The sequence below is a fragment of the Hippichthys cyanospilos genome, chromosome 5 (assembly GCF_059441005.1).
Source record: "Hippichthys cyanospilos isolate Australia breed blue-spotted pipefish chromosome 5, RoL_Hcya_1.0, whole genome shotgun sequence".
Lineage (NCBI taxonomy): Eukaryota > Metazoa > Chordata > Actinopteri > Syngnathiformes > Syngnathidae > Hippichthys > Hippichthys cyanospilos.
The window spans coordinates 20,874,846-20,899,292 of NC_142373.1; the positions used below are offsets into that span (position 1 = coordinate 20,874,846).

A 24,447-nucleotide genomic window follows, 5' to 3' on the forward strand; every position below is an offset into this window, starting at 1 on the left:
CACTTGTTCTTGCGTTTGTTAAATTTAGTTGTTTTGTTTCTCACCAACAACAGCAACAGCTGAAAATGTCCTTCCTGTTGAATTATGGAAATGAACTCAAATTTGGGTGGTTTGTACTCAAATTGATTAAAGACCAGACAAATTTCTCATATCATCTCTAGTTTAAATGTGAGTTCACATTGCTTCACTCATAGTTTTTGTAAACATACAAAGTGGATATTTAATGTAGTCACTTGTTTACGTAACATTTATTGGCAGCTCTATTCAAGTGTGACATTCACTCCCCTCTTCAGAGACTGTAATCGGCCCTCTCAAAATAAGAAGTCAGATTAACAATGCTCTTGTTAAATCTTTTTTGAATCCTTTCTTGAACTGTAAACTATCTTGAACCTCTTTGAAATGCCTATTATAATACCAAATCAAAATTGTACCAACCTCAAATGTAACTTTCTGCACATTTGTTGTTAGATTATCAAAAGTTTATATCAAAATAAAATCCTTGGTTCCACTCAGTCTCAAATAATAAAACATGTGTTTTTCCTTATCCAAAATAAAATAGCTGGTGTCAAACATCTTGTCATTATTGTCTAACTCTTGTATTCAAATCAATTATACGTTGACATTTCTTTCCCCACATTCTATTTTTTTTATCCCCATTGTCTTGTTTTCACTGCATGTAATCCTTCATATTTGTAGGCCTAAACACCTGACGGTCTGATCTTGTGACATCTTTGGTTTGGTCCTTATTCGCCAGTGTCGCAAAGCTGGGTTGTATCCCCTCCTGTTGAGTCCCATTCTTTGCTGACATCTTGATTTTTCTTGAGGTGTCGTTGATTTCTCCTCAGAACTCCTTCTGATTCCAGTTTCAACTCTCCTGTGGATCTTTGATTCACAGCTCTTTTAACTCTTGCTCTTTTCCAGAGTCTGTAAAAGGCTGTACTCTCACCCAATCTCCACTCTTCCGGCCATCCAAGTCTTCACTGGTGCTGTTGGAATATTTTTCCCGATATTGGTTTTATTGAATTCTTTGCCAATTATTTTGTAGATCTGGATTGGACAGGGTCTTCTTTGTGGGGAGGAGGGCTCTCGTCCTCCTGTTCAGCAGTCTCTGTTCTAGACTAGTTCCTAAACCTTGGCTTCGTCTGTTGCGATGTTCCAAGATGGATCCCGTCTTGTATGCTACATCTTGTAACATCTTCTTGTAACATCTTCTATATCCAAAAGTCTCATGACAAAAGCTCCAATGTTTGGACGGGATGTATGATGTATGTATGTATTATGTATATACATATATATATATATATATATATATATATATATATATATATATATATATATATATATATATATATATATATATATATATATATATATATATATATATATATATATATATATATATATATATATATATATATATATAACAATCAACCTTAAAAAATGTCATCTTTTTTTTTTTAGTCAAGAAGCAAAAAGTATGTGTGTGTGAACATGTTCGTGCGTTTTCAAAAGAGCATTGTTGCGAAGGCCGGAAGTGGACTGTGACCCGGAAACCACGCAAAGATTTTTGGAAAATTATTTATTTTGTATACAAAAAAGGCCATGTATCGTCCTGCGCCCCTTAAATTAAATAATAATAAAGCTATCGATAACATCTATTTTGTAAGCTTTTTTTCTCGTCAACTCCGGCACTAAACTGAACCGGAAGTTAAAGAAGCATTAGACGTTCATCCTTTGTCGTATGCGTTTCAACTAATTGAGCGGTGAAATTAAGGCTGACAGACTGATTCTGTACATGCACTTGTAAAGACTTCGGAAAGCTAGTAAGGTGACAGAAGGCGAAAAGTTTTGTGTGGTAAAATTTGAAAAAGAAAAAGGTGAGTCGTTGTTAGCTGAGCTTTATGCTGCTAGCCTTAGCTTGCTAGTTTAGGTACGAGCCGACACACGACCGCGAAAAGCCAGAATCAAACATGAAAATATATATTTTTTGAATGCTCCATAAATCACTACCATGTCCAAAGTAGCTGTTGTTTAGCTAATCAATGTATATCAGTGTATGAATGATATCCAAGTGTTGAGTCGCCCGTCCGCCTTCCATGTGCTTATCTGTAGGATGTGTCTGATTGTGTCTTTCAGAAATGAACTCTCCAAGTCGCACTCAAAAACAAGACAATGGTAAGTTTAAAAAAATAATAAAAGTAAGTTTAAAAATAATGTTATTAGCCTTCACAAGTAGTTGTTGTTGAGTTTGGGACATTCATGATACCTTTGTTGTCAAATCCTGTTTTTACAACAAAAAAATACTCATGTTTGCTATTGTATGCTATGCTGAAGTTTTTTTTTCTTTTTTTTAATTATTATTATTTTTTGTGACCTCAGGAGAGTCTGATGAGGACCTTGCTGCCAATCCAGAGTTTCCTACTTCCGAGTGTCCCACCGGCGGAGGAGCTGAGGATGATGAGGGTGGCGGCAGTCAGACAGGAAGCGGCAGCAGCGACAGCAGCGGCAGCGAGGACGAGCATCACACTACCATGAGGATGGTCAGGAGCAGTGTGGCTCATGTCACGGTACAAATCAGTGCTTGCAACGAGAAAACATTGTTCAGTGGAAACCTTGTTTTGGCCTACCTACGAATTGTTAAACGCTTTGCATTTTTTAAATGCCACAGCACGTTGACTTGCGCCTGACTGTGTGCCATTATCTGGTAAAAATACCAAAATATGCATCCTAATAAAACCTTTTTTTTAAACTAGCTTACGCTGATGTCAGTCTAGATGTTGCCAGACTGCACGTTGGCAGCTCCATCCCTCCGAGAAAGTTTAAATCTGGATCACCAGTTAACTTAATCACGGGCGACATGGCTCGGTGGTAGAGTGGTCGTCTCCCAGCCGAAAGGCCGTGGGTTCTATCCCCCGACCATAAAGATCATGTCTAAGTGTCCTTGAGCAAGACACTGAACCCCCAGTTGCTCCTGATGCTGCGTCATCAGTAGGTAAATGACTAGTTAGTGTAAAGCGCTTTGAGTACCTAGGTAGAAAAACGCTATATAAGTGAAAGTCCATTTACCATAATCACTGAATTTTTCGTTTCAAATTCACAATTCCCGCACATCTCTAAAACAGCTAAAAAAAAAAAAAATGTTAGATAATCATTAAAAGGGACCTAAGACCAAGTCAAATGTACAACTTGTGCATCTCCTTAAGTTTTTGCCAGTCTTCTTACCGGAGGTGCCAGCCTCTGTCGGGACATTGAGGGTCCCGAGACCTGGACTACTCTTGTATTCATCTCCTAATCCATGAACTTAACAATAAGGTCTTTGTTGGCATTCAATTGTTTGAAAAACGTTGGCACATGGTAATCATCAATACAAATCTAAAAAAATATGGACTGAAAGAGCCTCATGGTAACATCACATGAGCGGAACCAGCAAAGCGGTCTCATGCTATTAGCAGGGACGCACTCCAGCAACTTCGGGTCATTGTGAGCTTTGGGGGGTCACACTCAAAATTGGTTTCACATGCAATTCAAAATGTTTGACTTGGTTTGACTTAAACTTTCCTTCAGCTGTAGGGACCCTCGCATCATGATGAATGATTTACTGACCAAAATATTTGACTGGCAGTGGTACAGTCCATAGCATGTGCGCTAATGTTACTGGATGTGAACCCGTACTCTTCCTTAAGAAACAGGCCTGTGCTTGTTTGCAGAGGGCCACAGAGCAACCAACACCTGACATTGAACAACCCGGTGGGTCCCCACTCACTAACAGAGATGGGACCGGCGAACAAGACGGAGCCTGGCCCGAAACCCCGGGACTGGAAGGGTCCAGGTCTGGAGGGCGAGAGCGCTCCAGGTCCAAAGGGCGAGAGCGCTCCAGGTCCAGAGGGCGAGAGCGCTCCAGGTCCAGAGGGCGGGAGCGCTCCAGGTCCAGAGGACGAGAACGCTCCAGGTCCAGAGGACGAGAACGCTCCAGGTCCAGAGGACGAGAACGCTCTAGGTCCAGAGGACGAGAACGCTCCAGGTCCAGAGACCGTCACGGTTCAGACAGAGGCCGGCACCCTCGGTAAGAACACTTGTCTTTCCTTCTCATCCTAATCCAGTTTTTGACAGGTTTCGGCATAAAGTGTTTTATAGTTTGACATCAATGTGGCTTGTTGTCCAATTAGATCAGTTCTGATGACACCCGTTCAGGTTCTTTGGAAATGGGTGGAGGGGGGGGGGGGGGGGGGGGGGGGGGCACATTGGCATGACCTCCAAACTGTGGATGAATTTAGCTTAGTTTGGACTGTGACTTTGCTCAGGGACGGCTACTTCAGCGAGCGGCACAGGGAGCGAGAGCGGCGGGGTCGTGGCCGCAGCCCCTCACCTCCGGCCAATGGACGGCTGGCATCTGCCGATGAGCCGTCGGCCAAGAAGAAGAAGGAGCTAGACCCCATCCTGACCCGCACGGGCGGCGCCTACATCCCACCTGCCAAGCTGCGCCTCATGCAGCAGCAAATCACAGACAAGAGCAGGTAGGCCGCCTCTTTGTTTTTCCTGATCCTGAGGCGTAAAATGGGCCCACGGCTGACCCTCAGCTTACCCTGGCCTCCGCAGCTTGGCTTATCAGAGGATGAGCTGGGAGGCGCTGAAGAAATCCATCAACGGTCTGATCAACAAAGTCAACGTGTCCAACATAGTCAACATCATCCAGGAGATCTTGCAGGAGAACATCGTCAGGGGGAGGTGAGAATGAATCAAAACAAAGACAAATGTCACTCAAACTGCATTTCAAACATGAAATAAACAAAAATGTCCTTCTGGCTTCATTTGAAGTATTTGGTTTTACAAAAAGCCCAACAGTCGCTTGGGAATCCCACTTGACTTGATTACACAATGCTTAACATACCCCCCCCCCCCCCCCCCTTTTTTTTTAAATTAAAACTTACTCTACAAATGCCCAAACTAATTCTAAAACTGAAGTGAAACAAAGCATTTTGGGAAATCAACATGCTGTTTTTGCTCATTTTGTGCAGTTGATCATGCATGTTGTTGACAAACACACCCAATGCCTCGCCTTTATTGGGCTAAGCATTCAAGAACAAAAAGAGCAAGTGCAAAGATTGTCGCTGTATCTTCTTTTTGTGTTGATGTCATCATCTGACTGCCCTAGAAAACTTGAAAAGATGATAAGAAATGTGCCCGTTTGTGCTTAGGGGTCTATTGTCGCGCTCGGTGCTGCAGGCGCAGGCGGCCTCACCTATCTTCACACATGTCTACGCCGCTGTGGTGGCCATCATCAACTCCAAGTTCCCACAAATCGGCGAGCTCATCCTCAAGCGACTCATCCTCACCTTCCGGCGCGGGTACCGCCGCAATATCAAGGTAACCCCTCCCCTCGCTGGCACGGTTAGCGCTCGACCACAGGTGGCAAGTATGCGTGTTGCCTTGCCCTTGCGTTATCGTCCATGCTAAGCTTACACTATCTATCCCCGATGCTAAGGTCTCAATTTAATGATGTATACTGTCAGTTCAATTCAATTTAGCAATTCCATCTATGGTTAAAATACATTGTACTTTCTTGTGGAAATATTGGTCATCATTTTACTAAAAAAAAAAAAAAAATCTTTTAAAGACGAGTGATTTAATTAATATGGACGTAAATGTATCTTTTATTCAGCACCTCTATTTGAGAGCAACAACATTTTATTTCCAATTTTACAAGAATGGTTTTGCATTATTTAGTCAACAGTAATATTGGTGAAATCAAGTGGGTTTGTTTATTTGGGAGGTTGTAATCACAACTAGCACATAAAAGTACAATATGAGGTGGTACTATTTATTTATTTATTATTTTTTTCATCCTTTTTTTTCCCAGCAACAATGTCTGACCTCATCCAAGTTTGTGGCACATCTCATCAACCAGAACGTGGTACGTAGCTCCGCCTGCACACTTCGATCCATGTGCGCTATCGCCGCCTGGGCTTCGCGGCTGGCTGACGCGTGTGTGTGCGCCCGGGCAGGCTCATGAGGTCCTATGCCTGGAGATGCTGACTCTGCTCCTGGAGCGGCCCACCGATGACAGCGTGGAGGTGGCCATAGCCTTTCTCAAGGAGTGTGGTCTCAAGCTCACCGAAGTCTCCCCGCGCGGCATCAACGGTCAGAACGCCGCCGTGCCACTCGTTGTCTATGCTTTATCAACATGATGCAAAGTCTTACTTTCTTACATTTCTCCATCTTATCATCAAACTTTTACAAAAATAATGCTACCATCGTCTTTTTTTTAATTAAAGAAATTTTATTTTCTCAATCATTTTGAAAAAAAAAAAATCTTTTAAAGTGTACCTCCTGAGAGCCCAAATTGAGGTATCGATGGGTAAAGGGGTGAATATTGTTAAGTTTGATAAACAGCTGGTGTTCCGATTTTCATGTCTCATCCTGTATTTGCCAAAACGGAATGGATTTGACGCCAAGTCGTTGACAGGGCCATACCTTGCCACACCCAGTGACAACCAGATCGTTGTTGTCATTGCTACTTTGGAGTATTCTGACGAAATTGGCCTAAATCGATATTTATTTGAGCCGAAAAAGGCCCCTAACGTGGAATCCGGCAATGGAACTTGCAAGACTCATTTCAAACAGCGGGGTGCTGGTATTACATCTTAAGTCAGCTAAAAAAAAGAACGTTAGAAAACCACATCGCTGATGATCAACGAGACTGCTGTCAGAAGGAAGAACGTCAGTGAAAATTTCAAAATAAAAGCTTTCTAAGGCTGTTTGTATAATACGGTATTAATTGAAATGCTGTTTAATTTTGAAGCATTGATTGGTCTTCTCAAAACCTTTGGCTTACGTTTGCCGCTTCCACCATAATGGGGGAGATGACGATCTCCCAGTGTATTCATTATACTTCTGCCCTAAAAAGCTTAATAATAATAACAAAACGAAATAACAGATTTCCTCCCATCCCTGCTTATAAATGTGTCTATCCTGCCAGGGTCATTTTATTTTCATTTTGTTTTTCCCTCTTGTTATTAGGGCACCCATACGTTTTGCATTACACGTTTATAGCGTTCATAGACTGGAATCCTGTGCAAGCGGGTGCTGCCTTCTTTAGCTAATGGCATTTAGACTTGCCTAATAATGCCTCTATGTCACAGCTAGGTTTCCAGCAGAAAATACTAGTATGGCTTGCGACCATGGCATCTCCGATGAAAAGTTTTGTAGACTCTTATAAGCTTGCTCTAATAAAGCCATTGTAAACAAAATACTGTTGGTTGGCACTTTTTTTGGTTAACCATCAATATTTTGCCTTTTGAACTCCGGGGGTACAACTTAAACTTTTTTCTTGTCTTTTTTTTTCCCCTCTTTTTTTTTAACACGCCTATTTCAAAAGTTGAAAGATTTCCTCATACAAGACCAAAGTTGTATTTTTATGAATAAAAGAAAAATAATCCCTGCGTGTTTAAAAAAATAAATAAAATAATGTTAATGAAGAGGTTTCTCAAAGCAATTTTAGTTTTGGTAGTAAAGCTGCTTCTTTTAAAAATTAAAACACATTATTTTATATAAAGGATTTAAGTTTACAAAAAAGACACATATTATGATTAAGTTAATCTTGCTAGGATCACTTGCATTTTGTCTTTTCATGCAAGCGGTGAGCTCATAAATGTCAAGTTGTCATTTTCCATTTTCTGTTGCCAGAGAAAGTCAGCCCACAAAAAAGTCAAGCTAAGAAAAGTAGTCCTCCTAGCAATACTGCTATAAAACTGTAAAACAACTGTAAAACAACTCTTACTTCAACAAAGAGTTTCTGTAGTTGGATAAAGTTGCAGTCCCGCTCTTCCAAGAAGAAAGCGGACATGTATGTACTGTAACTGGGAATGAAAGGTGTGGATGCTTTTGCAGCCATCTTCGAGCGGCTGCGTAACGTCCTGCACGAGTCAGCCATCGACAAGCGAGTGCAGTACATGATCGAGGTGATGTTCGCCATCCGCAAGGATGGCTTCAAGGACCACCCGGTCATCCCCGAGGGCCTGGACCTGGTGGACGAGGATGACCAGTTCACGCACATGCTTCCGCTGGACGACGACTACGAAACCGACGACATCCTCAGTGAGTGGCGCGTCTTGTCCCTAAATTTGCCATTCATTTCCCGCAGGGCCGGCTGCTCGCAAAACAAAGCCGACGGCCAAGTGTAAGCTGGCCGGCCGCTTTGGGACATACGCTTCCCATAGTCGCCGCCGACTTTGTTGCAGCACTCCAACGAGTTGACGTTAAGGTTGCATTGACTGCATTATCGTTGTCCGTTTTGCACAAAATTTAGTTGAGAAGAAATCTAACTAGATGTTGATTTCAACACTGCCATTAAAACAGATTTAAATCGTGAAGCTCAAACTTTTACTTTTCGGCCAAAATAGGAACCATTGTAACATTAGATTAATTTGATGTCTAAAGAAAGAACATTGAGATGAAGGATTTTTTTTTCTGATCCCCACCAAAAATGGTAAGAGTTTCTAGAGTGACTGGAACAGAGGAATGGCACTTACATTCTTTTGTCTGCTGAAAATTGATGTTACAAGTTAGTAGTGAGCTCACGGGTTAAGGGTTCGGGACTTTTTTGCTAGTGTTAGTTTTTACTTTTGTTTCCAATTTCATTATAATGAATTTCTAAAGACTTTTTTTTTTTTTTTTTTACTTTAGTGAAAATGCTTCTTTTAGGTTGTTTTTATTGGATGTATGATTTTTTTTTTCTAGTGCAAGAAGAAATATTGTGTAAGAACATGAAGTCAAATAGTTAAGCATCTATCTGAGCATCATTCTTCTGAATTCGCCTCAGCAATCCTTGAATAAAAAAAATGTAAAAAACATTTCAAATGAACCCCAAAAGCTCATGCTTGAGACTCAGAGCAACAAAATTTTGCCTCCACAGTCAGCTTTTTAAAAGATCTCCTTCAGGAAAGTATTATTTATGTATTTATTTATTTTAAATATATATAGCTGTAGCATTTGTTCTTAGTCCAATGTGAAAGGTGCATGTTGTTCATGCCTGATCTCTTACGAGTTTTGCCATTGGAAAAGAAAGCTGGGACGTGTAAGCTTTCTTTAAGGGCAAATGTGTGTGCAAGCCCTTGTGTCTGTGCGCAAGCAAACTCAGTGATGCACATGTGTGTCCACAGATGTCTTCAAGATGGACCCAAACTTCCAGGAAAACGAAGACAAGTACAAAACACTGAAGAGAGGTAAGAGGAGACGTCCTTTGTCGATTTACTTTCAGCAAGCGGCAGAAGCCCCAAAATTCGAAACCTGCCATGGAAGCTTTTTTTTTTTCCTCATCAATTTCGACCCCTCCCATGTGCTCAAAAGCTCAATGCAACTTCTGCTGTAATTAGATGGCTTAGGAAGGTCAAAGTGTGCAACAGCAACCTGAACCCACCATATGTGACCAAACAAGCCCATGTGCCCTTTTGACAAACATTGGCACAGAATTGGATGGAAATGCACTTGCATTTAGCAAAACAACTTTGTCCTGCTTGCAGACATCTTGGATGAAGGGAGCAGTGACTCTGGCGAGGAAGGTGACAGTGAGGATGACGACGACGATGATGGCGATGACAAGCCGGAGGGGGAAGGTGGGATGTTTCTTCTTGGGTGATGTGACAGGACGCATGTGGTAACATGATGCCTGTTGCGTGTTTTCAGATGAGAAGGTGACCATCTTGGATCAGACGGAGGTCAACCTGGTGGCCTTCAGGAGGACCATCTACCTCGTCATTCAGTCTAGGTCTTACACACACACACACACACAATTAGAAAATGCACACAATGCTCTCTCTGTGTGTATGTGTGGGTGTGTCCATTTGTATGTATTTGGGTGTGTATTGAATCTTTAACTTTTTTTTGTAAGACACACACATACTTTTGGCCACCCTTTTTTTGGGGGAAAAAAGGTGTCTCTTATTTGGGGAATTATGGTATTTCAAAATGGAACATTTTCGAGCCATCATTTTAATACCGTTATGTGGTGTTTTAGCGCAGGGTTATGGTATCGTGTAACATCGTTGATGTCTCATGTTTTGCGTCTTTGCTCTTGTGAAGTTTGGACTTTGAGGAGTGTGCTCACAAGCTCATCAAGATGGACTTTCCCGATAGTCAGACGGTAAGATACGCACACCCACACATGACAGGCATGCTTTTTGATTGGTTGACTCATATGTGTGTGTGTTTGTAGAAGGAGCTGTGCAACATGATCCTGGACTGCTGCGCTCAACAGAGGACTTACGAGAAGTTCTTTGGCCTGCTAGCTGGGGTGAGACACGTGAATATTCGTCGAATCAAGAGACTAAAGCTTGGTTTAAGCTTTACACTTCCGCCAGGTCTACGTGGCTCCACGCATCAAAATGATATCATTTCAGCAACCGCTCTTTGTCTGTGTGGGCCAGATTTTCCGCAGCGCGTACATTCTGGAATTTAACATGGCAAAATGTACTATTGCTTATGGAAGTTTGCCGGAACAAACACCTATATGATTCGGCTGAAAAGAACAACTGTGACCTAAATATTGTAAACAATTCCTGGCGAGCACGCACACAGGAGAGAGGATGAGGAGTCTTTTAAAAAAAAAAAAAAAAAGGAAGAATTTAGATCAATCCAGTAGGATTCTCTAGCTCTGTTATAGAGTAGTGCTGTTTATATGCTGTAGATGCCATTTACTGCCACCTATAGTATGAGAGAATATCGTCTGACTACGGGGGAATTGAAGGAATTAGGAAAAAGATCATTTATTTGTGTCCTGGTCATTACAACAAGGAGACCAACAGTGGGCCTCTGATAGGCTCTGCGCCTGCCCATGCCCCTTCCACGTACAGCTTTCCTTGCAACCCAAAACTGTTATTCATGGGAATGACACAAACATGTTTTCTCTGCTCTCAGAGGTTCTGTCTGCTAAAGAAGGAGTACATGGAGAGCTTTGAGGCCATTTTTGCTGAGCAATACGAAACCATCCACAGGCTGGAGACCAACAAGCTGAGGAATGTGGCACGACTCTTTGCTCACCTCCTTTACACCGACTCCATTCCCTGGAGTGTAAGTGCACAAGCACACACACTCACACACACATTCATAACGAATTCATGCCTCGCATAAGAATTCTATGTAATAGTAAGGCAGGACAATTTTGCCTAAAATTAATGTGCCCTGATCTTATAAGACATAATTCCTTCAGTGAGTGACCCATCCACAGTAAGCTGCTTTTTAGCTGCAGTTTGTAGGTTGATGCGGTCTTGTTTCTCTCTCAAAGCTTGACATGTTACATACTCGGTTTGCTTTCGTTAGCCTTAGTCATATTGTCTGTATGTAAGTATGAAGAGACAAGAGGAATGCGGAAGCTATGGAAATTTGCGCTTCTGCAAACAGAAAAAAAGGTCATTTTTATTACTTTAAAAACAGTTACAAAGAAAGTAGTGAAACACATTTCTGTCATGCACAGCAGGGGAAAAAACAGCATCGTTAGTCCTCTTTTTTCAATGAAAGGGGAGAGGTTTGTCTTTGACAGTTTCAAGCCAAGACTTTTCTTCTGCTCATCTGACTCACGAGACGGGCTCAGCCGGTCACCTGCCCAGACCCGCGAGAAAATGTGTTTTGGCCAATGAGCAAGTCCCGTTTCAACGTGGTCACTCATCACGTTCCAAAGTGACAATGAACCAAGTGAAATGTAAAAATTTGCATGTTCTAATGGGAAACTTGAACTGGAAAGAAAAAAAAAGCCCTCCAAAAGTGTTTATTTCCCAGGAAGACAATTGCTCTTGACTGGAAAAGAAAGATTTTTCAGTTTATTTAGTTCATGATATGTTTTTGAAAAAAGAGACTTGTGATGCTTCGCTTGTGCTTTAGGTTCTAGAGTGCATCAAGATAAGCGAGGAGACCACCACCTCATCCAGCAGAATCTTTGTCAAGATCCTCTTTCAGGAGCTGTGCGCCTACATGGGCCTGCCCAGACTCAACCAGCGTTTCAAAGACATGTAGGTGCCGCACGTTGCTCTCGCTCATTTTACAGTTGTGCGCCGGCTCACAGTGTTGGCAGGAATCAGGCCCAATTAGCAAGGGTCAATGAAGATCAAGGTTTTACAATTAGTATTGCACAATCAAAACCAAATGAAAATTGCCACTTTAGAGAACGTAACATCCCACAAAGAAGCACCCGCAGATTTAAATGGAAGGGTGGATGTGCCCCCCCCCCAAAAAAAAAATCATAATAATAATGCAATGCCAGCGTTGGTCCACGCAAGTCATGAGACTGCTACTGTCGCCTGGGCGCCATCTAAACTGACGAGCAAATGTTTGCGCTTTTCTGGAGCTGACACCAATTCTTGCACCTGCCAGGACACTGCAGAGCTTCTTTGAGGGACTGTTTCCTCGCGACAATCCCAGGAACACACGATTCGCGATCAACTTTTTTACTTCCATCGGCCTGGGAGGACTCACGTAAGTCGCGCGGTCACGCAAGCGGTCGGCGTCGGCGCCAACCGCAAACAGCTTACCTTGTGCTCTTCTAGGGATGAGCTGAGGGAACATTTGAAGAATGCCCCCAAGATGATTATGACTCAAAACCAGGAAGTGGAATCTTCCGACTCCTCTTCTTCCTCCTCCTCATCCAGCAGCAGCAGCAGCAGCAGTAGTAGTAGCAGCAGCAGCAGCAGCAGCAGCTCAGGTGTGACCTCCTTCTCTTATTGGCTACCACGAGACAGCTCATTTGTTCTTATAAGGCTGCTCCAATAGTTTTCAATACTGTTCTACCTCCTGATTGTTTTATATATAATTATACTGTCAGCCACCAAATAGTTGTTAGTGTAGCCATATGAAAGAAGCAATACAGATGCATCCCAACTTAGAAATGAGATATGTTCCAGATAGACTTGGACTTTCACGTATATAGCGCTTTTCGACCTCAGGTACTCAAAGCGCTTTCCACTAACTAGTCATTTACCTACTGATGAGGTGGCATCAGGAGCAACTGGGGGTTCAGTGTCTTGCTTAAGGACACAGACATGGTCTTGATGGTTGGGATTTTCGTCATACTCTATGCTATACTCTATACTCTCTGCTTTGGTACAGTTTATTTTGACGCAATGACTATCCACTCAACATTTTCCGCTCGACTATACTCCATGCATTTGCGAGTGACAAAGTCATAATGTGCATAGGATTCAATTGAGTGCTTGTCAAGCTTCAATTTAGATGAGCCTCTTTTTGCATTTCAAACATCTGCAACACTTTGGCAGTTTTTATTTCCCCTTTTTCTTTTAACACATTACAACATCAGACAAAAACATCTTGATCTTGAAAACTAACATGTCCGACATCCACTTTCATTAAATTTCAATGGATACAAATCTTTGAAAAACATTGTTCACGATAGGTAAGACGCTGCACTCGATTACTGGAGAAGGGCTTGCTTGTCCGTCACATTTACCGACAGCCGCTTTTTCTTGAATCCTCTCCAGACTCGGATGCCAAACGTAAGAAAAAGAAGACCAAGCAAAAAGGAGAAAGGAGGACAAGGAGTGAGAAGCAGCCTGACGCTAGCGGGGACAGGAGCAGATGTAGAGAAGATGACGAGAGGGAGCACGAGGAGAGGGCGAGGCGGAGGAGGAGGGAGGATGACAAACGAGGGAGCGGAAGAGCGGAGGAGCGCCACAAGGGGGACCGGGATAAGAGGAGGAGGAGGCCATGAAGACTTTATACTTTTCTTTTTTAATTTTTAAACGTGATTTGTTAATTTCAAAACAAAAGGCACCTACATTAAAGTTGCTATTTTCTCACGTCTGTGTCATTAGGTGGTGAGTCACCTCCTGCCAGACATCGTGTCAGGGTTAGCCAATATCCGACTCCCTCCGCTTGCCCCTCCCTCATCGTTTGTTGCAGATTTAGAAAAAAAACATCTGCAATGTATGAAGCAGATTTACGATGGCCTCCTAACTTGTCAAACTGAGCATACACGTTTAGGTTTAGCTATTATGCTGTTATTTTTCAAAGCTTGTATCTTGATGTTTTATTGACACACGTACAAGTTTTATATTTTTCAAGTAAACAGTCACATCGCTAAAAAAACGTGACAAAACAAAAATTGACATCAATTTTGAATTACGCACCCAAAGATTAGTTCAAAACACCTGTCAGTGTCCCCGATGTGAAGCTTTAATTGCCTATTACGTTTATATTTTGTCAGTACCGCTAATGACGTCGAGCGCCCGTATGCAACAGCATTTAGAAACTAGAAAATGTGCAATTCCTGAAGAAATGCCGTGTGAAGTCTTAAGCGCTGAAGAGAGAGGCGTTGAATGGCGGAATGACTTTGAATGGGTTGAATCTGAAGAAATGGGAATACTGTATTACAAAGTTGGAATGGTTTGAATAGGCCAAATATTGTAGCAGATACAAGGGAAAAAATGAAAAAATTAGAAAATTGTGGGTATTCAAAGTGCAAAAAAAAAAAAAAGGTGATAGGAAGTAAAATGAGGAGTAATTTGTGAATGCAGGGTGACTTAAGCTCTCTGGTTTTTGACAATCTTTAGTCCCTAGTTATGGTTTTTTAGGGGGGTGGGGCATGAATTATCTGTGATGTAATGCATCAAAGACATCAAAAGCCCAACGTAGGTCAACAGTTGGGATTTGACTTGCACATCTTACGCGTATGCAACAATATTGAAGATTTGTCTGTTACGTTTGTGGCTTTCAGAAATGGGACTATCAGTGCCTAAGTCGTACTCATAAACAATACAATGTAGTAGGGCTGAACGCTTATGGCCAAAATAATAATCACAATTATTTCGGTCAATATTGAAATCACGATTATTCATCATGTTACGGGTCCGTGGGTCAACTGGTATCGGGCCACGTGGGCCGAACCCGAAATAATCAACTATTTGACTTATGTGTATTATCCGAGTCTCAAAGCTGCAGTATTTTATTTTATTCATCGGGGATCATTCCCAACATTCCAGTAATTTAAACATTGCACTTTTTTTCTATAATTCCATATACATATGGATTTTAAAAAAAAATTCATTAACAGTCCCATTCACCCATAGTGGTCGATTCGCATTCATTGAAAGTGTGCCTTATAATCCGGTGCGATTTACAGTGCGGAAAATACGGTATATAAAAAGTCACTTTCAGGGAGATGCTGACTTGAAGAATCATACAGTGTCCCTGGTCCTAGCAGGACAAACATGTGACAACATCACGTCCACCATGTTTTTGACAATGACCCTCGGAGGGTGCACGTGATGAGGTAGGCGGTGCGCCACGCACATCTGCCAGGCGTCCACCAGTATGACGTCCAGGCCCTTGAACATGGCGCGCAGCACCGCGTCCAAATGCAGCGTAAACCAGTCGCTGAAGATCAGACTGAAGTTTCGATCTAGGGCCCTGGGGTTGGCCGTGCGGACCACAACCAGCGTCTGGGGCGCCCGCTCCAGCAGCCGCACCACCGCCTTGCGGATATGGCGGAGGCGGTGTATGTACGCCTCCGCGGGGAAGGGAACAAAGTGAGCCCAGACGCTGAGCGCCACCAGAGTGTCGGGACCGCCCGTCAGGTCGTCCAGCTCGTTGGCGATGTAGCGCAACCTGTGCACCGCCCGAGCATTGCGGGAGGCGATGGGTAGGCCGTGGAAGCGGAACTTCAGAAAAATGTTGTGGGTGCTGTCCACCGCTATACGGGGCCCCACCGTTGCCGTGTTCTCCTGTTTGAATTCCTTTATCCCTGCAGGGCAGAATGCAAAGAAGCTATGGACGAGGAAGCGAGTGGTCAGGAGCGACGCGGGGTTCAGTATCTTTCAAAAGAGAAGCCGGGCCAGCTTTATTTCTATAGCAAACATCTTGCATAACTTGATGTGCCTCACACAAGCAAAGACAACACCTAAAAGCATGAGAACAGCATTAATGCACATTTACACACAACTTTAAAAATATGTAAAAGTAGTAAAATACCAGAAATGTCTAAACTAACAAATATTTTGAAGACCTTTTTGAACGGGAGAACAGGGGTTTTCCTTTGAGGGCCGCACACAGATAAATAGAAAGACATAAGGGCCACAAATTACACACAGTAAAAATCAATAAAGCAAAAGCAATTACACAGACTCTATGTCAGTGGTTCTCTTTTTCAGTGATGTACCCACTGTGAAATAAGTTTTCATCCAGGTACCCCTAGTGCAAAAAAAAGACTTAAACCAAGTCATCAGTGTTTGACTTATGAAACTCTATAACACTTTGAACGCCATTTTTAGTTGTCCACAAAAATAATCACCATAAAGTGTCCTCTTTTGGATCATAGAAGAAATTCAAAACGAAATGTGTTAATTAATAATAAATATTTGTCCACAGTAAATAATCAACCTAAAGTATCAGTCCTGTCTTTAAAAAGAAATAATTCTGAATAAATATTTGTTCGCAGAAAAATATTCAGCATGAAGCATCATCATTCGGGATTACAGTAGAGCTAAAAAAAAAAAGAAAAATAATAAACATAAAGCATCAACGTGTTCATTGAACAGCATGTTATCTGACACTGACACCATCCTCGGTGAATTATCAGACAGGAATGCCGTAAGCTTATATTACGGTATATTTTCGTCGTTTATGGCGTCATTTTTTACGCCAATTTTCACACTTTGACTGCGAATAAATAGCGGCTCCAAATATCGGTTATCTGCCTCCTCTACTACTTATAATCGATATTGGTTTCGGTCCTGAAAAACCCATTTCGGTCGAGCTCGACTAAAGACATGCACAACAAAGTTCAAATATCGGTTTTGAGAAACAAAAAAACTCCCTATTGGTCTCTATTTTCATTTCCCAGCAGCTCAAAGGTTGAAAATTGCAGTCTTACCCGGAAGCACAGTGATGAGGTACTCGTACCATTGGCGCATGGTGGAGTCGCCATACATGAAGACCATCTTGTTGGTCAAACACTTAGCGATGGAAGCGCCAGCAAAGTGCAGCATGGTGACTCCTCCCAATGGATTCCAAACATCCTTGTAGAAGTATCCAGATGTTGCCAGCTTGGCCAGTTTTTGAGTGCTCTTTCCTAGCTCCGTGGCAGACACGATGACATGACTCGCCATCCCCACCAAATGAGAATTGTTATTCTAAAAGCCGGGCGTACCTTTTTTGGGCGGCAGCACGAGGATGGTGTCCGTTGAGGAAGCACGGATGGGAATTTTAATGTTCACGCCACTGATGTTAAAAAGTGGATTACAAAGTTTACGATAGGAATTGCAACAATATCGCACCCTGAAATCAAACCCACCTGACCATCCTTCTAAGGCAGGGGTGTCCAAAGTCGGTCCTTGAGGGCCGCCGTCCCACATGTTTTCCTGACACACTTGATTCAAATGATCAGCTCATCAGCGAGCTCAGCAGAAACCTGATAACAATCCTGATCATTTGAATCAGGTGTGTCGGGAAAAGAAACCTGGAAAACATGCAGGTCAGCCGCCCTCCAGGACAGACTTTGGACACCCCTGTTCTAAGGCATTGCAAATCAGCCAAACCGAGGTATGGGGTCACAGAATGTTTGGTTTCACATAGCTTATCAACAGAAGGCCATATAAGGCATAAAGGCTCTATCAAGACACTTTTAGAGGTGAACATTCCACATCGCCAAATAGGATTTTTCCTTCAACGGTTCATTCTGTTGGATAAACGTTTGGAACAGCTCATGTCCGAAATCATTGATTGTACAAACCTCTGAAAGAGCAGAGCTTCCTTGTTGCTAATAAGGTCTTGGAGGGGGCCTTCCAGAACCTGGTAGCTTCTGGTGTCGCAGCGGAGCGTTTTGGGCTTGTAGCAAAACCAAGGGTCACCGGTGAGAGGATTGGTGTAGTTACACAGCGGTCCCTGGTCTTGCGGCAAACACAAGTTGCACGCCGTCTTCTCAGAACGATCGCCTCGGCTAAAGACGCTGTAGAAGTGACCCCGATCTATCCGTTTCTCCCTCAGCCGCCGCAGGACGGCGACCGCCTCGCTCGGGTGCACCATCGTGACCCCGACCTTGACCGAGCCCTTCCAAAGCAGCGGGAATCTAGCGGAATAAAGTCCGTTTCCGTGGTCCAGCACCTGCCCGGCCACACCCGCCCTGTATTTGGGCGAGTGCAACCGAGCCAGCAGCAAATCTCCGCCGTAGCGCTTGGGACGGCCGCTGAAGTCGTGCAGGCGGATGCGCACTTCCAGCTGGTCGCCCACGTACCATTGCTGGTGGTTTTTGGCGGGGACGACGGTAAACCGGCTGTGGGCCGGGTCGCTGGTCTGGGACAGGTTGAGTAGTTGGTAGTCCCGAGGCGTCTGGGGCCAGACGATGGAGTTCAACAGGCGCTGCTCCTCCAGTTCTTCTTCAGGCGACAGTGGCTGGCTTATTTTAGAACAAAAGGCGGGCCCGTGGTAAAAAGTCAGGGGTTTTGCGGGGTGGTTTGTCGATTGAAGCCGGTTGACGCTCTTGCCCGGTGGTGACGGCGCGTGGTACAGGTTCTAAACAGATGATACGCATGCACATTTTACCTGTGGATCTGGCGAGGGAAGTGCAGAGGGATATAACGCGTGGCCATTGGGCCGGACAAAGAACATGTTCTCATTCGCTTCGACAAGAGTTGAGGCCGGCCAGCACAAAGGTTCACCAAAAGTAAAGATGTGAATTGCTAAGGTTTTTCAAACGGTCACTACAAACATCACCATAAACAGCTATGTTGAGATTTACAAAAGATGCTTCGTTGCACCTTGCCTCTTCTCGCATCTATAGACGGTGATTGGCCAAAAACGGTAACATGATTTTCATGAAGCAATTTTGCTAACTGACGATGGAGCCTCATTCAATTGCTTTCATCATCGATGGGAAATAAAATTAAAAGGTTATCAAAATGATCAGGTGTCACATGCGGAGTGGTAAATGTGTGACAGATCCATCGATTCACCAAGAGATGGAAATACGGGTAAAATATTCGGGTGAGCAATTTTGCTAACTGATGCTGGAGCCTCATTCAATTGCTTTCATCATCGATGGGAAATAAAATTAAAAGGTTGTCAAAATGATCAGGTGTCACATGCGGAGTGGTAAGTGTGTGACAGATCCATCGATTCACCAAGAGATGGAAATACGGGTAAATATTCGGGTGAGCTAAATAGCTAAGAGTAAAATGACAAGTTATTGCGTCAGATAAGAAGCAACGAGGTATTAAAAAAAAAAGCGAAGAGTGATTTTGGAGAGGTATGCATGAGCCTCATGGACAATGTGTGAGTTTTTTCGACATTTTGCCGAAAAAAATCATATCTGCTCAGTCACACGCATTATTGTTCTCGCACCACATCACAACAAAGCAATTGTGGTATCATAGCTTGCACTCCCGTTGTTTGGATGAATTAACCTAGCGGCTAGGTCCTAGCCACTAATATTTTTGGTTGTTGAATACAATAACTTTTTTTTTCCAAAAGCTTTTTCATAAAAGTAGGAATCTATTATCACCACATAACTCAATCTTTGGAGACACGTCACCAGAAACGCTGAGCTCCCTGCGGCCTGACGACATTTCCCATGATTCTTAGACACAGAAATGAAAATAAACAGTTTAAATTCTGTTTGAATTAAAAACATTTTGACTAAAAAAGTGACGTAGGAATGTGACCTTCAGAAATTTGACCTTCAGGAATGTGACCTTCAGAAATTTGGGACAAATCGATGGGAATGGCAAAATCCGTCAGGTCACAAAGGCTGAAAATCATCCCGGTTAAAACAGTCAGTGCTTGATATTGCTTGACAGAAGACCAGTAATGCAGTCCGACAAGTATGCTTATCACTGGAATCATAGCAGAAGAGCAGAGCAGTTTCCTGTTCTGTTCTGGTCCATTGAGAAAATGACTGCTGTGAACGCATGTAATTACCATTGTATCAATGCAATTCAATAGAAAGATGTGTTTTCAGTACTACTGCAAACAGAATGTACAAACCCCAATTCCAGTAAGGGTGTAGAATGCCGATGTAAACAGAACACGTTTTGTCGGTTTTTCCAATATCCATTCATTAAATACAAAGAAATTGGTTTCGTTTTGCTCTCTGTTACCGTAGTCGAATTATTCTCTGCCGTGGTTGTTTTATAATTCCAGTAGCCTGTATAATCCAACTATTTGGTGAAGAATTTTTTTCCATACTTAAAAAAAAATAACAAAGAAATTATGCTGTTCATTTCCAAGTGCTTTTTTTTTGTGTGGGTTGCCAAAGACGTATTTCCTGACCACTTGTTGTCTTGACAGAATGTTGCACAGGTGACAATTTTTGCCAGGGAATATCAATATAAGAGCGCATCTTCAAGAAGCAAAATAATAATTGATCAAACTCTTACCTCCCACATGTTGATGTAGCACAGGAGGAAGATGAAGCCACTAAGAGTGAGGAAAAAGAGGATATATTTCCATATATTCAGGGACATGTTGAGCGTGACTTTGGTTATGTTTGTCACCTGCAGTCGCCGCGGTACCGTGATGTGACGTCACGCCCCGAACTGCTGCGAACCGCTGCGAACTACTATCTCTCGAATCTGAAAGTGACGCCCATTTTGCTGAAGCTTCTCACAGGATTTGGTCATACGCCACGGACATCTACTGGTCAAAAAGGCGTATGCGTGTTTTAAAATTAATTCGTATGACTAAATCGTGTTGAGTTTCAATTGTTTTCGTTTTAGTGCGACTCTAAATTGTGTTGAGTTTACGAATTGAAAAGTTGAGGGTGCAAGGTATTTTGAATACAACTCTCGTTTGCACGACTAAGACCTCGCGAGACACCACGTTTTTGCATCAATCTCTCCTTTCGTTTGCGTTCGTAGATCTGTTTTTTTTGGATTTGAGTTGAATCGATAGCTGGGATGGGAATCTTTGGCTGTCTCAAGATTCGATTCCGATTTTGGGGTCACCCAATCGATTCAGAATCGATTTTCTCCGCAATTTTCGTTTCAAAACAATCCAATTCAATTGATTAAAAATGATTTCTGCTTCAATCTATAGTATAAAAACTTTAAAATCTTAAAATTTCGAAGAGGTTTTACCTGACATGTTTCTGCGTTATCTTCCTTGTTCAGAGTCACATGATGATCCTGTGACTCGTCTTTTGAAACATGTCAGATTTGAGTTTTTATTCTTGAATTTTAAAGTTTTTAAATCTTGCTACAGATAAAAAGGAAAACGCCAGTTGATTTTAAACTAGAGACAGAATGAAGTTTGTTCAAGTTCAGTTTACACACTGTCCCTTTAAATAATATACATGAATAAATAACCATAGTAATTAGCCATGTGCCATTGTTTATGTGAAGCGAATACAGTAGAATTGAATTACTTTACTAAGTAGTATGCGGCATGCGAGCTCTGAAGTGAATTTATTTTTATTGGTGACGTTTTTATCCAAGCACTGCAGAGCAGTACTGTGGTATAACATGTGCAGTGGCGACATCTGTTTGTTGTCGAGCCTGGCTATAAAGGAAGTCAGACAACTCGTCAAGAAAAAAAAAACAAAAAAACAAAAAAAAAAACAAGTAGCGGAACAGCATTGGACCAATTCTTTTTTGGGGTTTTCCCAGAAGCATGGTCGTGACAACGATTTAATTGTCATCTACTTGATCATTAACTTACAATTAGCCTCACTGCCTTTGTAAACAAAGATGTGTTCTTTTTTTTCTCATTGACGTTTTTTTTTTTTTTTACAAGATCAAAACAAAAAGGCGGACGAAGTTATTAATAATGTTCGTAAGTAGTCCAGTTTTGTTGAAAAAGGAGTAGATGGACAATGATTAATATTTTGATGTAAAAAAAGAAGGAGGCGTAAAAAAATCACAGTTGTTGAAAGCTTATTTATATTTATATTGCTTATTTATATTTATATAGCTTTTTTTCTATTGGTAATGTTAATGATACAGGTTTAGGTATCCTTATACAGATTTTTTTTATAGATAATAATCTTATTTATAGTCGGAGGGGGGGGCGCGAAAAGTTTTGTCTTTCCTAGGGAGACTTGGCAAAACAAAAAACAAAAAAAAACTTGAGAAGCACCGTAGGTAGGCACGTTTAAAAAGAAAGCCGTGGACGTTGCTGGTGACGTAGTTCCCAAGCGCGTGCTCGTCAAGAGACGTTTTGTGTCACTTCCGGTTCTGCTCACAAACGACAAGATGGACGCACGCAAACGCTGGAGCTCTTTCGGCGATAGAGAAAATTGGGGCTACAACGGGAGGGAGAATTTCAAGTTCCCAAGAACAACGAGTAACGCCAGCGATTCATATTACAACGAAAATTATAACCAACATTATACCGAGCCGTACGAAGAACATCACGAGGAGCAACCGAAGGAGGATTACTGCGAGCCCGGAGCGTACGGCTACAATAGCCAGGCCTATCCCAAAGAGCCCCCCGTCCAGCAAGGGCAACCGCCATGGAAGCAAAACAGGACGGAGGGAGTTTGCTGTTGCCCTGCGCACGAAGGTAAATAGCGGACCTTTTTTTCTCGTGTTTGCAAGTTTGAAACAAACGACCGTGCAAGCGAGATAGCTAATAATTTAGCAACCGAGGGAGGTCGCTTCTCCACTGTGGCCCTTTGCGTGCTTTCTTTGGAGAATCCCCCATTAGCGCCGCATAGCGAAAACAATCTGTACAGAGTGCCTTTGTGGAAATGCACTTTTTTGAACATTGTAAAAGAGAAACGACAGTTTCAAATGTAAATGAGTCGATTTTGCGCGTGCGTGCGTGTCCGCCCGTCCGTCCGTGTTGTCAGTCCTCTCCGCGCCGATGACCGCTGACGTTGAATATACAGTGAAATAAAATTTCGTAGCCGGTCATTGTCAGGAGCAATCTTTTACCAAAACTCGCATTTCAGAAAAGAAACGAATGGAAACTTGCATTGCAAAAACGAGAAACTGTACCTCGGTTTCCTTAATATAGTTGTGATCCTTCATAAACCGTTTAAATGTGCTGTGACGCTCAGTGGCGGGCCGTCCATTTCAACCTTGGGCCTTGAGTGACGTCACATTTATTTATCTCAAAATTATTGTTCATTAATAACATCAATATTACACCAGGGCTTGAGAATCCACACATATACATTATGTCACCTTTGCTGTAATTATATAACATTTAACTTCTAGCACCTTTATGTAACTGTTTTTAGTATTATTGACACTTAATTTTGTTACCATTGATTTGAATAACTAATAACAATGAAAAAAATGTTTGCACCCGCATGTGAAAGGTGCTTTTTTTTTTTTTTTTTTAAATAAAACCCGTGCCGTCTTTCTTTCCTGAAGAAGACTGCGTGTGCGGTTGTGTCAATGAATTGTTGCACCAAAAGATAATGATAAAGTTTGCTTCTGACAAGGAGTTTTGTTTGTATTTGTCAGGAAACATGTGCACAACGCTAGCCGCCGCCCTCCCGGGCCTGCTATGTGCCGCCGGAGGACAAGGAGGTCCCATGATGAAACCTTTCCAGCAATTTCCCGTCAAGAACAACGCCGCCGCTCCATCTGGGTCCCCTCTTTTCCAAAATTTCAACAAAGTGCGAATAAACTATGCAAACTTTAGCAACCAGTTTTTTGAAGTGTCTTATAATGCTATCTTTTGCAGGTAGTTTTCATACATGTCAGTAAATGTTATTACCACCATTAACCTGACTCGTTATTAGGTTGCGCAAATGAGAAGCTAGTTTTCGTCCGTCACTGAACGACGTTAACATTTGCGATTACTGTTTTCCATGATGTCAACTTCAGTGAATAATTTTCATCTACGTTGCTATCAGCCGGCCTTAGCCTGGGCCTGGCAACAACGGCTAACATCAGCTTCTGTTTTTTTATGGCCTTTGACGACATAGCGGGCTGATTTTTACATGATGGTTGCTAATGCTAATGTTGTGTTTTGATTTTGTGCGTGGTGCCAGATGGACCCGGTGCAGAAGGCGGTGTTCAAGCACACGTTCGGCGGGCGCGGAAGCGGCAGAGGCGTGGCTAAGTTCAAGAAGAGGAAGCAGCCAGTCAAGTGTGTCGTCTGCCGGTTGGAGTTCAACTCGGACGTGAGTTAGGTGCGGCGCGCTCCACAAAGCCAGCCATCGTTCTTGATGCCTTTTGCGTGTGTGCGTAGTCGCAGGCGCAGGCGCACTTCCGAGGCAGCCGGCACGCCAAGAAGCTGAAGATGCAGCAGATCAGCAAGATGCCGCTCGACTTGCTGACCAAAAGCGGCGCCAAAGGTTGAGTTTGATGGACGCTTTGCTAATACTTACTGATTTCACTTATTGTTTGACTTCACTTGTTCTCAGTGACTCGCCTCAGACTTGTTTGCCATCTCGTCTTATTTGACTCTTGCCGAATGTGCTTTTGAGTTGAACTGGCGACTCAGCTGCCTTCCCCGCAGGAGCCGAGCAGGCCGCGCAAGCCAAGAACCCGCTCTTCTGTT

The 24,447-nt window shown here is 42.7% G+C and overlaps 3 protein-coding genes across 6 annotated transcripts in view; 2 read left to right on the forward strand and 1 right to left on the reverse strand.

The window, feature by feature from the left end:
• Positions 1–1,677: 1,677 nt before the first annotated feature.
• cwc22 (CWC22 spliceosome associated protein) lies at positions 1,678–13,799 on the forward strand. Of its 2 annotated transcripts, none has more exons than XM_088414876.1 (20): positions 1,678–1,877; positions 2,113–2,175; positions 2,380–2,567; positions 3,708–4,063; positions 4,302–4,514; positions 4,597–4,725; positions 5,196–5,364; positions 5,858–5,911; positions 6,003–6,138; positions 7,888–8,094; positions 9,159–9,221; positions 9,519–9,611; positions 9,682–9,763; positions 10,078–10,138; positions 10,211–10,288; positions 10,912–11,064; positions 11,872–11,999; positions 12,361–12,462; positions 12,534–12,688; positions 13,482–13,799. In XM_088414876.1, the coding sequence occupies exons 2-20, from the start codon at positions 2,139–2,141 to the stop codon at positions 13,709–13,711; spliced, it is 2,634 nt and encodes an 877-aa protein (XP_088271002.1). In that variant the 5' UTR covers positions 1,678–1,877; positions 2,113–2,138; the 3' UTR covers positions 13,712–13,799. The 2 variants fall into 2 exon arrangements, with proteins under 2 accessions (XP_088271002.1, XP_088271000.1); XM_088414874.1 differs by having other exon boundaries at positions 1,679–1,877; positions 2,137–2,175.
• LOC148423959 (NXPE family member 3-like) lies at positions 13,225–20,557 on the reverse strand. Of its 2 annotated transcripts, XM_088414878.1 has the most exons (6): positions 20,487–20,557; positions 20,370–20,409; positions 17,729–18,507; positions 17,147–17,217; positions 16,871–17,068; positions 13,225–15,742 (listed from the first exon to the last, which is right to left on the reverse strand). In XM_088414878.1, the coding sequence occupies exons 2-6, from the start codon at positions 20,376–20,378 to the stop codon at positions 15,177–15,179; spliced, it is 1,623 nt and encodes a 540-aa protein (XP_088271004.1). In that variant the 5' UTR covers positions 20,379–20,409; positions 20,487–20,557; the 3' UTR covers positions 13,225–15,176. The 2 variants fall into 2 exon arrangements, with proteins under 2 accessions (XP_088271004.1, XP_088271003.1); XM_088414877.1 differs by having other exon boundaries at positions 20,370–20,521.
• A 1,608-nt stretch (positions 20,558–22,165) lies between these two features.
• LOC148423960 (zinc finger protein 385D-like) overlaps positions 22,166–24,447 on the forward strand; it is a 4,819-nt gene continuing 2,537 nt past the window's right edge. For both annotated transcript variants that reach the window (XM_088414880.1, XM_088414879.1), the window contains exons 1-5: positions 22,166–22,491; positions 23,403–23,557; positions 23,936–24,067; positions 24,136–24,241; positions 24,406–24,447. The exon at positions 24,406–24,447 is cut by the window's right edge and continues 54 nt beyond it. In XM_088414880.1, the coding sequence (XP_088271006.1) occupies positions 22,182–22,491; positions 23,403–23,557; positions 23,936–24,067; positions 24,136–24,241; positions 24,406–24,447 (745 nt within the window). In that variant the 5' untranslated portion in view covers positions 22,166–22,181. The remainder of the gene's footprint in view (positions 22,492–23,402; positions 23,558–23,935; positions 24,068–24,135; positions 24,242–24,405) is intronic.

Excerpts from the sequence above, each read along its gene's own strand:
- LOC148423959 (XM_088414877.1), bottom strand. The coding sequence starts at position 20,456 with ATGTCCCTGAATATATGGAAATATATCCTCTTTTTCCTCACTCTTAGT. Across the intron at positions 17,218-17,728 it reads GAAGCTCTGCTCTTTCAGAG|TGGCGTGAACATTAAAATTC; the intron begins GTTTGTACAATC and ends TTTTAACATCAG. Across the intron at positions 17,069-17,146 it reads CGTGCTGCCGCCCAAAAAAG|GAAAGAGCACTCAAAAACTG; the intron begins GTACGCCCGGCT and ends CCACGGAGCTAG.
- cwc22 (XM_088414876.1), top strand. The coding sequence starts at position 2,139 with ATGAACTCTCCAAGTCGCACTCAAAAACAAGACAATG. Across the intron at positions 10,139-10,210 it reads ACTTTCCCGATAGTCAGACG|AAGGAGCTGTGCAACATGAT; the intron begins GTAAGATACGCA and ends GTGTGTTTGTAG. Across the intron at positions 10,289-10,911 it reads TCTTTGGCCTGCTAGCTGGG|AGGTTCTGTCTGCTAAAGAA; the intron begins GTGAGACACGTG and ends CTCTGCTCTCAG.